The sequence below is a fragment of the Anas platyrhynchos genome, chromosome 3, assembly GCF_047663525.1.
Source record: "Anas platyrhynchos isolate ZD024472 breed Pekin duck chromosome 3, IASCAAS_PekinDuck_T2T, whole genome shotgun sequence".
NCBI lineage: Eukaryota > Metazoa > Chordata > Aves > Anseriformes > Anatidae > Anas > Anas platyrhynchos.
The window spans coordinates 19,961,848-19,977,653 of NC_092589.1; the positions used below are offsets into that span (position 1 = coordinate 19,961,848).

Below are 15,806 nucleotides of genomic sequence, written 5' to 3' on the forward strand. Positions count from 1 at the left end.
TGTGCCACTTTTGGGGCGATGTGAAGGAGCAGTGTGCTGAAAAATACAGGGCCAAGCCATTGTGTCTGGGGCAAGGAGGATGTGGGGTGCAGTGGCTGGGTTAGTCTGTGCCTCCAAGCTGGGTGCGGGGGGGCATCAGGGACCCTCAGCCCTTCGTTCCTATGGGTGTAGGGACCGGCCTTTGCCTCAAACATTGTACACTGGGGAAGAATACCAAGGCCAGTAGGGTGGCTGGGAAGTGAAAGGCGTTACAAGACGAGGGTGGGAGGATTCCTGTCTCCGTCGTGCCCCCGTCTGCCTTGCTGCTGGTGGCCATGGGGACCCCTGGGCTGTGGGGCCAGGCCTTGTGCAGGGCTGGGGGTGCAGAGCCGTGCACGGGGTCAGGCATCGTGCTCTGGGGCTAGCGGTGGAAAATGGATCGTGTATCTTTAACCCACAGAGGCAGAAACGCGTTTTTTTTTTTTTTTAGTTAACAATGGAAACTTTTTTTTTTTTTTTTTTTTTTTCAGTGTTTCCCTCCAGCGGTCCTGCCAAGCGGCAGAGAGAGAGAGAAAAAAAAAAAAAAAAAAAAAAAAAAAAAAAGAAACTTGTTCCGCTGAGTTCAACCCCAGACAGGCTCACAACTTCCTTCCTGCTTTCCTACCCCCTCCCTCTCTGCTCTCCTCCTTCTCTCGGCTCCTCTCCCTTTTCCTCCTCCTCCTCTCTCCGCGTTCCCAAAGCCGCCCCGGGAGCGGGCTCCGCGGCCGCCCCGCGGACCTGGCCGGGGCGCGGAGCCCGGGGAGCCGGCGGAGCGGGGAGCCCGGCGGCCTCCCCTTTCCCTTCCTTTCCCTTTCCTTTTCCCTTCCCTTCCCCCAGCTCCCCGCGGAGCCGAGCCGAGCCCCGTGCCCGCGGGGATGGCTCCTTGCGGCCGCCGGCGCCTGCGGGCGCTGCGGGGCGGCGAGCACTGAAGCGGGCGCGGAGCCTGCGGGCAGGTACGGGGCGGTGGTGGGGTGGGAAGGAGGGAGGTGCAGGGACCCGGGGGCTGGAGGCTGCCCCCACAAGGCTGGGGGAGGCTCGAGGGGGCTGTCCCGGCCCCAAAATGTGCCCCCGAGCCTTGCTTGGGGGGCCGGCTGGAGAGGGGGGTTGTGCGCAGCCTGCAGAGAGGTGCCTGGAGGGATGGACGGGGAGCTCTGGGTGATGGAGATGCTGGGGGCTGCTGGCATTGATCCGCCTGGCTCCTCGCAGGGGTGCCGGCATCACACACGGCTACTTGCAGAGAAGCGTGTGGCCACAGCCAGGGTTAGCACATGTGTGCAAAGCAGCCCGCACCCCCACGCAGCCTGCGTGTTTGTGGGCTCCCCGTTCCCTGGCGTAGTGTGAGGGTTGCGGCTCCGGCGGCACGTGGAAGAAACGGACACAAGGGAGGGCACCCAAAAGTACGGAGGGGCACAGAGAGCCTCATGCAAAGGCAGAGCCCCTCTGACATGCATGCACACTCACAGCAGGGCAAACACCAGCCTAGTGCATGCCTGGCACCCAGGCTTGGAGGTGGTTGCGGCAGTCGGCATCCCAGCAGGAAGGTGTGTGCAAGGGAAATATGCTCAGACAGGGCGTGTGTGAAGATGTAGTTGCACATGGGTAGGTAAGGAGCTGGTGGAGACGTGGACCCGTAACACACAGAACGGGGCAGGCAGTTATGGAACGGAAATCCGTGTGTGAGACTGGGGCATGGTTGGACGCAGGTGACAAACCAGAAGGTAGCAAATTTGAGCTCTTCGGAGTTTTTTCTTTCATTCGGAAAATGACACCTTTTGGGAGAGATACTCAGAAGCTTCCTACTTTTTTTCCACCTCAGAAGTTTACACACCAGCTGGCTGTAACTCCCCAGTTCTGTTGTGGGACTAGCTGCTGACTCTGTCGTATCTTCTCGGACACCAATTCTGTGGCTTCATCAACAGACAGCCTAGGGAAGTGGCAGGAAGGGCAGGAAGGAGGGGAAGCAGCCTCCAAACTGATTTCTCCTTGGCTCAGATTCTCCAGGTGACCTGTGTGGGCCATTTTCCTGAAGGCAGCGCAGCGGGATGCCTGGAGGTGTGCTCAGGACCCATGGCAGTGGGGGCCACCCAGGAAGGGAAGGGTTTAGCCAGCGGTGTTCACAGCTGGAGGGCGAATTTAGGGAGGAGCAGAGTCACTCTCACCACTCTTCTTTCTCTCTCTCTCTCCCCAGGCTTTCCATTTTATGGAGCTGTGTGCCGGGGCCAGCCCAGCTACCCTTCTGCCCGCTGGTGATGCTGCCACTCCCGGTGTGGAGAGACCCCCGGCAGCCCCGCTGAGCCCGAGCGCCGAGGCGGTGGTGGTGGCCTCCCTGTGCACCCTGGCTGACTACTATGGCTGTGTACTGCTATGCGTTCAATAGCTTGGTGATGATGAATAGCAACAGCGAGGTGACGAGCAGTGGGAGCAAGACACCGTCTCCTCCCAGACAAGTCCTGCCCAGGAGCCCGGAGCCACCCGGCGGCTGCCACTCACTCCCTGTCTTCAGCCCCGCCGCCGTGCCGCCCCGCACGCCGTGCCTTGGCCCTGCTTTCTTCTTGCCACCTCCCGAGGAGCCCCCGCAGCAGCTGGGCAGCCCCGGGGGACGGAGGGGCAGCCGGGACGCAGACGGGCCGCCAGGCTCCCCCGTGGCACGCTGCCTGCAGCGGGAGCTGCACAATGTCCAAGTGAACCAGAAAGTGGGGCTGTTCGAGGCACACATCCAGGCGCACAGCTCTGCTGCCCACCTCCTATGGAGCCCTGGGCCGTCCTCTCCCCGGCCGTCCTCGCCCTGGCCGTCCTCACCGCGGCCTGCCAGCCCCACAGCACCGGCGGCGGGGCTTGGCACAGGACCCCGGCTGCGAGCCTATGGGGAGAGCAAGGACCCCGATGCTGGGGAGGTGCTGAGGCAGCCGAGCACTGAAGGGTCCCTGAGGGGCCTAATGATGATTGAGGCACAGGCTGTGGGGCAGGCAGAGGGTAGCAGCCCTCTGGAGCCCTCAGGGCCCGGACAGCAGCAAGGAGACATGGTGGTGGCCCCCACAGGACTGGAGGGCCGATGCCCAGCCATCAGCGGGAGCATCCCTGCCGTCATCATCACGGACCTGGGGGGCCCGGAGGAGGAGGCGGGTGCCGTGCCCCCCAGCAACCTGCCCGTTCGGAAGCTCTCATCATCCTCAGCCTCTTCCACTGGCTTCTCGTCGTCCTGGGAGGAGTCCGAGGAGGACATCTCCAGTGACCCCGAGCGCACCCTGGACCAAACGCCCGCCTTCCTGCAGACCCTGGACCAGCAGAAGCCTCGAGTGGTGAGTGACCACTTTTGGGGAGGTGGGGAGCAGGCTGGCAGTGGCCCCGTGCTGGGCATGGCCTCACAGCCCTGGCACAGCCACTGCAGGGGGACCGAGGTTGCAGCAGAGGTCCACAGAGAAACTTTGCATGTGCTTGGAGGTGCTTTCTCTCACATGAAAAACTTACTCCTGTTGCTAGTCTGAAAATGGGAGAGAGCAGTGACACTCACCCTGCTGTGCAGTTCTTGCAGAGGCTAAAAGAGAGATAAAGCTTCAGTGCCGTATTACCGTAAAAAGCAAAGAGGTCTCTGTGGAGGAGCGGGCTCTGAGGCATTCTCTAAAGGCAGGCACTCACGGGGTTTGTTGCATCACTTTGGGAATTCGTTCTGTCTGAATGCACCATACAGAGCGTGCTTTGCTCTGAGCTGTCACGCTGTTTATCTGGAGGGCTTTGAACTGCCTTATCCCAGTGCAGGGCGGCTGTCATGAGGTGCTCTGATCAGAGTGTGGGCTCTCCCATATTCTGGATGCGAGATATTACCTTGATTTGAGATCAGCAGAGATCATCTTTCAGTGATGTGGTTCATTTTGTTTAACTTTCCATAGACACATTATAGTGAAACTCAGTTGCTAAGCTCAATTACACAAGGAAGCCTGGAGCAGAGAAATACCTAAGTAGAGTTAAGGTATCAAACTTAAGAAGAACTGACACGCTGTGGTTTATAAAAACACTCAGCAGACTGAAATAAACCTGTTTGCTTTTCTATTTGCTTTGTCCTTTTCCAAGAAGTCAGGCTCAGTTCTGCTGAGGATGGAGCAGCAGTTGAGTAAAAGCATGGTTAATGAAGTTATGAATCTGTGGCTCACTGTGTTTGCAGACAGCTTTGTACTTCGGGGCTCTTGACAGATGAATCAGATCTCTCCCTCTCAGAGCTGCTGTAATCCCTCTGCTGATAAATGCCGCTGGTTTTATGTGCACGAGCTGTAGCAATCTTTGCTCTATTCTCCGTACTAATTGATGACTGTTACTTGTGCCAGTTCTCACTGTTTTTCTGTGGAAAACACTTCACCGATGAGCTGTAGCATCCCTGATGCTACTGTGGAAAGCCTCCCGGGGTCTCGGGCTGGCTCCGTGCAGCCTCCTGTGGCCTTCAGCGAGCTCAGCCAGCCCATGGCTCAGCCCAAGGCAGAGCTTGTTTGTATGAGCAGTAGGCCTGGATCACATCGGGCCTAAGACCTGAGTAACTGCTGGGCTCAGTAGGACTTCTGCAAGCTTAACAAGATGAAGAACTGATCCAAAATGTGTCAGGAAGTCTGAGGAGGTGCATCCGATTCGGTATTTCAGTGCTGGAGTCATCTCAGCAGGAGCAGCTGGGCTAATGTGCAAAGATGCTTTCTGCTGGGCTCCAAAGGTCCCGTGCAGGGCTGATCACTGGCTTTGGCAGGTTATAGTCAACTTCTCAGCAGGACTGTGTGCGAATGCCAAGTAATTCAAAGCTGATTCATATAAATAACACCCAACTGTGTGTACTGGTTGGCAACATCTTAAATCCGTAATGACACACAGCTACCGAAGCAGTCTCAGGTTGCACACTCATTTGTTTTTGTGAACTCACTGTTTCCTTTTAACAACACATGTTGTCTGGAAACGAGTTGTGTAACGAGACAGAATGTGTGAGAAGCTGTCTCCGCAACTTGTGCTTTTCTGTCAAAATAAGTGCTTCTGGGAGACCTCGGCCCATAGAATCACAGAATGATTTGGGCTGGGTGGGAACTCAAAGATCATCTAATTCTACCCCCCTTGCCATGGGCAGGGACACCTTCCACTAGATCAGGCTGCCCAAAGCCTCATCCAACCTTGCCTTGAACTCCTCTAACACATCCACATCCTTCGTGTGCTGGGGGCCCCAGATGTAGATGCAGCACTCCAGGTGGGCCCTCACAAGGCAGAGCAGAGGGGCACAATCCCCTCCCTCCACCTGCTGCCCACCCCTCTGCTGATGCAGCCCAGGATGCAGTTGGCCTTTTGGGCTGCAAGTGCTCACTGCTGGCTCGTGTCGAGCTTTTTGTCCACCAGAACCCCCAGGTCCTTCTCTGCAGGGCTGCTCTCAGTGAGCTCTTCACCCAATCCCTACTCATGCCTGTGATTGCTCTGACCCAAATAGAAAATGGAAACCAACATCGTTCCTGTGAGCTGAGCAGATAAATGCTGGGCAGGGGCAGAGCCCTGCTGGTCTGCCCTGTTTGCTGGTGGTGCAGGGAAGGACTGTTGTGCCTAGGTGGGAAGTCACGATGAGCTGCAGGAAAGCCATTCTCACTGCAAGCATATTCTGCACTGCACATCTCCTATTGCATGTTTACAGATTTGATAAACAGCAGGCTTGCTTCTGCCCTTCCTTTCTGGATGCCGGCTAGCTTAGCCAGTCTATTAGGGATGTCCGGCTGTCTATTGTAGTTCCTCCTGGCGTTCCCGGGGAAAAGGCAGATCCCTCCGGCTGACTTGCCCTCTGTTTATACTTCAGGTAGGAAACTGCATTTGCAGTGGGGTCCACAAAGTGGACAGTCATCAGAAGAAAATGATGTTGCCTAGTGAAAGGAAGGGAGGTAGTGTGGCCACTTTTTTTTTTGACCCCATAACCACATTTGATACAGGCTCCATGCTGGTTTGTTGAAACATTTTATTCAGTGCATCACGTGTCCCTGGAGTATTCTCTGGTGAATGGTGGCCACACAGCACTAGAAAATAGTGACTATGCCATGATTATACAGGACTTGTGAAGTACACAGACAATAAGAGCAGTTTGATGTTTTGCTGATGTTTAATTGCAAGTCTACTTAAAGTCTGAGTAAACCTCTGTGTAAGAGCTTTTGCAGCTGTGGCTTTCCCTGGGCTGCGGGCTGGTGATGGAGAAGCTCCATGCTTGTTTATTGATGCTTGCAAGGTTTCAATGATGCTTGAGGGATTACACTTCGTGGGCTGTGTGGGAGGGATGGCCTGTCCAGGCAGCGTGTATGGATGAGGACACCACAGTTTGACATGTTGCAGAGCAGCCCTTGCTGCAAATCCTTGCAACACCAACCTGGGAAGCTTGAGCAAAGTATGTGTTTCTCAGACCGCAAGTCAGGAGGGCACAGCAGCTCTTGGAAGGGTGTCTGTCTCTGTCACAGCATGTTTTGTGCTGGGGGAGGGCTTCATCCCTCTTACCTGGCTGTGCAGGTTGAATGTGCAGGGAAGTGAGAAGGTGCTCCCTGTCCCAACTCTTAAGGGGCACAAATACCCTAAGACGGCAGCCCAGTAGAAAGGGGTTTCACACCCAAAAGAAGCCCCATTCTAGCTATGACTATCAGTAACTTCAGTGGAAAAAATTTAAATCTGTGAGCTTGGCTGCTTCTGAGGACTCTGTTCGCTCTTCCCAAAGGAAAGCTGATAGACCGAGGTGTACTTAGCAGCAGGACAACTGTCCCCAGTCTTGGAATCTGACTGTACTCCTTTAGCAAAATATATTCAAATGCTGGTTATTACAGCAAGTCATCATCAGTGATCTAATCTGAAGCATACAGGTCTATGGGGCCTGATGGGCTTCATCCCAGGGTACTTGGAGAGCTGGCTGATGTCATCGCAGGACCTCTATTAATTATTTTTCAATGGTCTTGGAAATCTGGAGAGGTCTCGCTTGACTGGAAGCTGGCAAATGTCATTCCAATTTTCAAGAAGGCAAGAAGGAAGACCCTGGTAATTACAGGCTTGTCAGTCTCATTCAGTGCCTGGTAAAATTATGGAGAAAATTATTCTAGGAGTTACTGAAAAACATCTGAGGGACAACGTGGTCGTTGGTCTTAGCCAACACAGGTTCATGAGGGGAAGGTCCTGCTTAACAAACTTGAATTTCCTTTTATAACAAGGTCACCCACCTAGCTGACCAAGAAAAGCCAGTTGATGTAATCTTTTTGGATTTTAGCAAAGCTTTCAAAGCTGTTTCTCACAGTATCCTGGACAAAATGTCCAGCATACAGCTAGATACAAACATAAGCTGATGGTGAACAATTGGCTGACGGATTGGGCTCAAAGGGTTATAGTAAATGCAGTTACATCAGGCTGGCGACCAGTCACCAGTGGGGTTCAGCAGGGCTCCATTTTAGGGCCTGTTCTTTTCTATGTTTTCATAAATGACTTGGATGTAGGACAAGAAGGTGTTTTGATTACGTTTGCAGGTGATACTAAATTGGGAGGAGCTGTTGACTCCATCCAGGGTGGAGAGGTCTTGCAGAAAGATCTTGACAAATCGGAGAGCTGATTTGTCAATCACCAGCAACATGACATTTAACCCGAGTAAGTGCTGGTTTCTGCGCCTGGGAGGGGGCAACCCTGGCTATATATGTAGAATGGGAATGAGAGGCTGGACAGCAGCCCCAAAGAAAGGGATCTGGGGGTTTTGGTCCACAGCAAGCTGAACACGAGCCAGCAGTGTGCCCTGTCAGCCCGCAGGGACAACCATGGGGTACATCAGGCACGGCATGGCTGGCTGGTTGAGGGGCGAGATTGTCCCACTCTGCTCTGTGCTGGTGTGGCCTCACCTTGAGCACTGTGTGCAGTTTTGGGTGCCACAGTTTAAGAAAGATATAAAACTATTAGAGTATGTCCAAAGGAGGGCTATAAATATGGTGAAGGGTCTAGAGTGGAAAGCATATGAGGAGCGTCTGACGTTGCTTGGTTTGTTCGGCCTAGAGAAGAGGAGACTGAGGGGAGACATCATCACGGCCTGCAGCTTCCTCACGAGGGGAGTGGAGGGGCAGGCGCTGAGCTCTGCTCCCTGGTGACCTGTGATAAGACCCAAGGGAATTTCATGAAGCTGTGATGAGGGAGGTTCAGGATATAAGGAAAATGTTCTTCACTGAGAGGGTGGTTGGGCACTGGAACGGGCTCCCCAGGGCAGTGGTCCCAGCACCAAACCTGGCAGAGTCTGAGAAGCATTCGTACAATACTCTAAGACACAAGGGTTTGGTTTTTGGGTGTTTCTGTGTGGACCCAGGAGTTGGACTTGATGATCATTGTGGGTCCCTTCCAACTTGGGATCTTCTGTGATTCTAGGATGCTCAGCAAGGTGGGCACAGACATCCCCTGGGAGTCATAGAATCATAGAAGGGCTTGGGTTGGAAGGGCTGTACTCTTCCCAGGCCACATGTCCCTGCTTTCACTGCCTGTGAAATTGCCTTTTTCTGTCTCAATTTGCCCAGCAGGTCCTTGCTCAGCAATGCCAGTTTGCTGCCTTCCCTGCTTCATTTCTTTCACATGGGGTTGGAGAGCTCTTGTGCTCTAAGAGAAGTATCCTTAAAGAGCTGCCAGCTCTGTTCAGCTCCTTTGTCCCTAAGGACAGTGTTCCAGAGGATCTCCTTCACTAGGTTTTTAAACAGCTGGAAGTTCACTCTTCAAAAGCTCAGGGTCCTGACTTTGCTCTTTGTCAGGTCCATATTCCTCGAGGTCACAAACTCAACAAGGGTTTGATTGCTGCAGCCCAGCCTGCCTCCAGTCTTCACCTCCGTTTGAGAAGCAGATCCTTGCTCAGCCAAATCCCCTAAATCCCCTAACTTTTCAATTCCTCAGCCACTGGAAACAAAGCAAAAGAAGAGTCAAAAGAAATGCAGAAATAGTGCCAGTATGTGCTATAGGAAAAACAACAACAAGAACAACAAAACTCCTGGAAAAACAGTGGAAGATACTACAGCGTTCCTCTCCGTGGTGTTCCCACCACCACTGTGAAAACAGGGATATATGCTGAGCAGTAACCAAGAAACTCCTGGTACATTGTGAAACTTCTGTTCCTTTCAGCAGGCAGAACAGCTTGCTTAGGATAAGAGACTTCCACTACCATGTGCAGAATGACAAGAGTGTTTGGAAATGCTAATGGCACTGCTGCTGACAGATGATTTTTTTATTGATTTGTTTGTTTGACTCACAATGGCTGTAGCGTATTTCTGAAGAGCCAAGTTTAGACAGGATTAGTATTAGCCAAGGGCCTGTGGGACCCATGCTTATTTCTCTTTCGGATCTTCCAAGATGTAAGCTGACAACAACACTCCTGGTTTGTTTCTATAAAAATCCATCAAATTAAATGCACTTTCATTCCCTTTCAGAGCTGTGACTGTGATCAGGAAGTCTCTGTGTAAGAGAAACCATGAACACATGGCTATGGTGATGCATGCAACCCTGTGAATACATGTCTGTAGGCTCACTCTGTTCACATACTTTGCTCCTTCCTCCTGCCACGGTTATATTAAAAGCTCCTGAGCTAATGAGCTTGAGTGGTATTACCAATATAGTATCAATACAATGTCTAGCATATTAGGGCCCTGCTTGCTTGCTCTGAAGTTATTCTTAGTCTGGTAATGTGTACTTTTAAGAAGTGTGCACGGCATTGTGGCTGGCAGGAGAAGATGCTTAGCCCACCAGGTGAAGTGCCAAAGGATAGAGCCTCTTTTAGCCTTGCTCTGGGAAGACTCAGAGAAAGAGGAGAAAATTTGGGCACCTCTGTTTCTCCATGCTCAGAGCACCACGTTCAGCAGGCTTGGTGGCACAGCATGGGACAAGATCAGGACCACCCAGTGCCTGGCAGGCTGGGCAGAGATTCAGGCTGTTCTTCGACTGAGTCTGTGCGCTCCTGGGAACTCACAAAGCACGGCTCTCTCTTTGGTAGCTCATCTTCTACCTACTCATCTGGCCTTCTCAGCAGATAAGCAGCTTTTTTATCCCACCCACGGAGGCTAGGTGAAGATGCTGCCATAACCCAGTGGGAGATGAGCAGTGCTATTTCAGACCCGTTTTCATCACCACTTTTAAGCTAATTGGGAAGGGTTCCTTTTCTGCTAACATTCTCCATGATTGATAGCACAGGAGTGACATGGCACATAGCAGATGCCTTACTTGCTAACGCAGATGATGTCTCTTGCATATTTTGTTTTTAAAACAATTTCACACTAAAAGAGTTCATAAAAATGGAATAAAGCCCAAAACATTTCTGAGGTGAAAAAACAGACAAGATAAAGCATGATGTTCATCCTTCTTTGGGTCTCCAGCTCTGAAAGAGCCACGTTTCCTCCCCTTCTGATGGGAATCACAGATGTCAGGAGCTTTGCTGGTTACCCCTTAATACTTCTTGGGGCATTAAGCTGAATGTCCACAGAATGAAGTTCCTGGATCGGTGAAAACTTTACAGTTTTGTCCTTAACTTTTTAGAGCCTTGCAAAGGCAAAAAGCAATCAAAACATAGTCAGCAGCTGTCTCATGTTTTCCATGTGATTTCTATAATGTGTTAGGTTTGCATATGAAGAAAATATTAGCGCAGCACTGAACTTTTGCATGCCATGCCGTGACTGAAAGCCCGCACTGAGCTAATGTTTTCTTTACATGTAAATCTGTTCTAACTCACTAGAGGAATAATGACATCTATGTATGATGTTAAATGTTGCTTCAGCTAAGATTAGTCTTCTGTAATTGTTAGAGATTATTTTTGTTTATACCGGTAGGAAAATTTGTGCAGTAAATTTGACCTGCTTTCATCCAATGAAGCCCAGCCAAGCTTTCTAAGAAAGACAAGTTAATATTTAGCAGACGGTGAATACTGAATGTTAACATTTGCAAATCACCAAGTGACTTAGCAGCCTAATCTGTATCCTCAAATGTGACTTTTAGGGCAATGTGTGCTTCAGTACCTGCTGGGTCACTTGCAGTGGCCCTTGGACAGAATTCATCATGCTCAGCCATGTTGGATATCTCCCCGGGATAAATCCCCTCCTATGGTACCTTTCTTTTCTATTCACTCTGATGTTGTCTTTAGGATTAGCCAAGGAGTGTGCTCAAGCCAGGAATCTGTTCCTAAATTACACATAAATGCATTTTATAACATTTGTCAGAATTTCATTCATATTCATACACGTAAAAATCCACATCATGCATAACCTGCACAATAGTTGCAAGTACTTCAGAAACCTGCTCCAGTCTGAGGTCTGTCAGCCCCAAATGAAAGTGCCTATGTTTGGCTCTCCAGTCCGTGTTTAGGCAGCAAAATGTGTGATTTGCTCTGTAACAGGGATGGGCACCCAGCAGCACAAGTTGCTGTGGGTATGTTTATAATCTCAGGGTATCCAGCTGCAAGTTTCAGTCCGCGCTCAGATTTGGTGGGTGCTTTTAAGAGATGCAGATCGCAGCTTCTTTTTTCCCAGCCGTGGTGGGAGTTCAGCACTGGAGAGCTTCTGTTGCAGATCTGTGCCTGCGGAGGGAGACCCTTTCTACCACAGTCAGCTGTGGGTTGTGGTGGCTGCAGAGGAATTTTCTGGCCTGTAGTTTCTCACTGAGCAGCAGAATTAAAGTCTGAAGCAGCTGCAGGCTGCTAAGACCCATATTATCCTTTATCCTTTCTTATCATATTTATTTCAATGTTATCATACATTTCAGCTATGAGAAGAAAGAAGTTGTTTGTTTGTTTATTTCTTTTTTTAATAGTAATTAACTTTTTTTTTCATTAATTAAATGTAAAACGACACAGCCTGGTAGAAGGAATCCAATTCTTCCCTTCAGCTCTGTGATACATTGTTAGCCAAAACACAGCGATTGCTTTGGGGAGGAGAGCTAGGGGGTAAAACAGTAAGAGCCTAGCACTTCAAACGACTTGTAGTACAGTGCATTATCTGATCAGCAGTACACAACAGGAACTGCATTAGCATTTAGCACTGTTGCGGTTCTTAAGTAATAGTAAAGCATCCGTCCTCCCCCAGAGAGACCTGCACGGGCTCTGGAGTGCCATGCTGACAGACATTTTAATGAGGTTTGGTTCAAAGTGCAGAATCAGACCCTCTTCACTGTTTGCTTCTTGCATTTGGTTTGCAGAGAGCACAGCGCCTGTAGCTCCTGTGGCGTGGGCCTCACGGAATTGATAAGGGTTTCGTTGCCGGCTTCTGGGTTTTCATCCTTGGCTTTAGCTCTTGTGCCTGGCGTTTTGGGAGATGGGACTCACAGGCTGTGGAGCAGGGGGGGTGTGTTGCAGTTATCCCGCAGTCTTTTTTTGTTACAAAACTCCCTTCAGCCTGAATGCTTTGGGCCTTGCTGGAACGAAGAGCAACGCCAGGAACACTCAGCACAACTTCTCGGTAGGATCTGTAGGATCGTAACGCCAGGGAGAAAGCAGAAATGTGGCACAGAGGGGAGGTTAGCAGCGAGCTGAGCAACGGCAGCAGCTACCTTCAGCATCACCCCTCCTCCCCCTCCGCTTCCTGTCCCTTTGCCCTTGCTTGGGCAATTCATCTGCAGCAAGATAGAATCAAAGAACCCTCTTCCTTTGCTAAACAATTCGCTCCTTTTGTTAGGGTCAGATAAAACGCTGATAAAAGCTGTTGTAGCTCCGCAGAAGCCAGCAGGAGCGTGCTGCAGATTGGGTCCGTTATCACTTCTCCCCTTGCTCTCCCCTTCATGTATCCAGTTACATCTTGCACCGAGGCCAACCTCAAACGCAGCTCACGGAGCAGAGGGGCAGGCCCCACGCGGGCTCTGCCCACTGATGCACACAGCCTTTGGGGACGGGAGCGGTACAAACAGAGATCTGAAAGGTGACTTTTTTGGAAACTGTACTTAAGGCTGAATGTTTTTTTCTCGTCCCTTGCTGAGGTCTCCGTTCCCACTGCTCGCTAAACGGGCAGGAGCAGAGCCTCGTCTTCGGCTCGCTGCTAGGCCTTGTTGTGGGGAGGGGGAAGAATAGCTTCTACCCCACTGAGCCACATGTTTTCAAAGCATTTTTAGTAAGCAGGGACTTAAATACAATAGTCCAGGGAGGCTGTGTGTGTTACATGTGTGCTGCTATGGGCAATATCTGTTTCACACGCTGCAGGGACCATTCAAACCTGCATCTGGAGGGAGGGAGGAGAAGTCAGGTTTGCTTTTTTGGCTGACTGCAGGTCAGAGTCCAATCTGCAGTCTCCCAGGGTGTGTTTTATATGGGTGGGTTTTGTTAAGTTTCAGGCAAAGCTATTGCACCCCTAGGCTACTCACATTAAAGGTTTGTCCAATTTTAGCAACATTCTTTCCAGGCTCAGCTACATTTGTTTTTATCTTCTCTATGTCAACTGATGATCTGAGCCTTAAATGTATAACTGCAGGATCTCCTGTTATGTATTTCTTCCACAGCTGTAGCTGAATCAGGATGTTATAATACAATAACGTGTTGTAACACCTAATGCTTTCTTTAATGCATTCCAGATTTAAGGAGTCAGCAAAGTTTATACATCCAAAGTCATAAATTTAAACAATAATACGAACAAACCCTGAACCACGATTGTATCTTGAAAGTGGGTTGTAGTTTTTTGTTGTTGTTTGTTTGATTGTTTTGGTTTTGTTTGGTTTTGTTTTTTTTCTTTCCACTTTCTGTCTGCTCTGGCTAAAGTCTGTTTGTAGGAAATTCAACAGGACAGATAACAGATGATGAGACAAACAACTTAATCCTTTAATAATGTCAAATGGAAAATCCAACAACAGATTGGCAAGGAACTCAAATAACAACTGCAAAGTTACCCTTACTGAGGACTACAGAACTGGTTTCAAAGCCTGATCCTAGGGCATAATTAGAGATGAGCCTGAATAATGCCCCATAGGTTGAAACATTTTTTTTTTTCAATCCATGTATAGCATCAGCTTAACTCCACTGGGGCTCATTCAGCATCACCTCGTATCTTTTGCTGTCCTCAGTACTCAGATAAAGTGACCGTGCGGGAGCCAGGGTAGTATTTCCACCTCTGGGAGCTGTTGCAGATGGGAGTTTGGGACAGCAGCAAGTGTGTGCTGCCCGGGTACTGGCTGCTGGTACAGGGGCAGGAAGGGGTGCTGGTGCTTCTCACAGCTGCCAGCACTGCACTGGCCTCCGAGTCCTTCCCCAGCACACAGCTGGCCCCCATGCAGCCTCTCCCCCATCTCCATTCCTGCTGCTTAGGGCAGTCTCCCTTCAGCCCTTCATCCTGCACTTTCATGGTAGGAATGTCTTACTGGGCTGGAGATGAGGGTGTCCATAAAGGAAGCAAAGGAATGAGGTCTTGGAACTGTATCTTATCTCTATCCACCTGAATTACTGCTGTATTTTAAGAGGCAGTGTATGTGAAACCAATTGTTTGAAAAAAAAACAAAACACCCTGACAAGTGTGCTCTCCCAGCTCCATTGTTTTAATGTTCTCCTAGGAATTTGTATATACAATGTTCCCGGTTCAGTTTATCTCTTTCTGCTTGACAAATCCTGCATTTTCCTTCCATACTTTCAACAGAGTGAGATCTAACCTTGATCTATTCTTTTTGCAAAGCCCACAGAATTACCTGTCAGGTGTCACGTTGCCACCTTCACAAAAACTGGATATCACAGTTTTTGACCTAGATGTGCCACCACTAAAGAAAAAAAAAAAAAAAAAAAGAGCCTGCTTAAAGCTCATAGAGTGAAGATAAAGGGGTGGAAAACCAGCTCCAACCTGAGCCAGACCCTCTCTCAGAGGAAGGTGCAGCTAATGTCACCTGGCTCTTGCAGAAGCCTCCTTGCACAGGAGGTTAAAACAAATGGCTACACAGCTCTGCTCCTTCACTGCTAGCGTCCTCTCATCCACATCTCATTTGGGGAGAAAGGCTTGGCCTCTCTCCTCAGGTCTCTGTTTTCTCGTGTTTCTCTCTGGTGCTGGAATGACTTTTCTGAGCTGAGGAAGACAGCGTGGGAGTCTGGCTCATCAGAAGTGTCTGTAACATTGAGCAGGGGACAGGCCTGTGACGAAGGCAATGCAGAGGCAGCGCAGTGCCACCGGTGCTGGTTTTGGCCATTCCTGTATTTTACAGCCAGACCAGCTCTGGTACTAGGTTTTGGAGCTTTTGGCCAGCCTAAAAACTGTTCCACATCCCAGGTTTGTTCTCGTGGATGGGAACCCTCCCCAGAAGGGGAGAACACACAGAGGTGCCTGTTGAGCATAGGCTGATCTCATGCTAGGGTATACGCAGGAGTTGACCTTTTGGCACTGAAATTAGTGATGGGAATAGATAAAATCACATTTGGAAAGAAAAAGCCAAGTGATTGAGACGTGATGCACCTAGAGGGAAAGAATCAAGGCGGAGAGAGCTGCAGGAGGTGACAGGTTCAGAAAGCCATCTTTCAGCAATGGGTTTGATGGATCTTTGCAGAGCAAGTCTGCAGAGCTATATTGAGATGTGAAATTCAGAGCTGAGATGATGAGCCCTGGAGGTGAATTTTACTTGGGTGTGTAAGTTGGAGAGGCTCTGTGAGGGATATTACTCTGAGAAAGCTGGGAGGCTTGCAGATAGGTTGGATGTGAGGACTGAGAGAGAGAGCGATCCAAATTTTCCACCTGCTACAAGTTTCAGGGTAGGAGCGAAACACTCTCAAATGAGAGCAGCAATATTTATATTCACATTTCAAAGGCATAAATTGTTCTGCAATTCGCTAGGCTGCGAAAAAATCAAGTGTCTGTATTGCCGTGCGA

At 50.1% G+C, this 15,806-nt stretch overlaps 1 protein-coding gene across 1 annotated transcript in view; it reads left to right on the plus strand.

Annotated features, from left to right (window-relative positions):
- Window positions 1-625: 625 nt before the first annotated feature.
- Window positions 626-15,806, plus strand: part of ITPKB (inositol-trisphosphate 3-kinase B) — a 52,812-nt gene continuing 37,631 nt past the window's right edge. Inside the window, exons 1-2 of the mRNA XM_027453678.3 lie at window positions 626-971; window positions 2,207-3,317. Of these exons, the coding sequence (XP_027309479.1) occupies window positions 2,367-3,317 (951 nt within the window). The 5' untranslated portion in view covers window positions 626-971; window positions 2,207-2,366. The remainder of the gene's footprint in view (window positions 972-2,206; window positions 3,318-15,806) is intronic.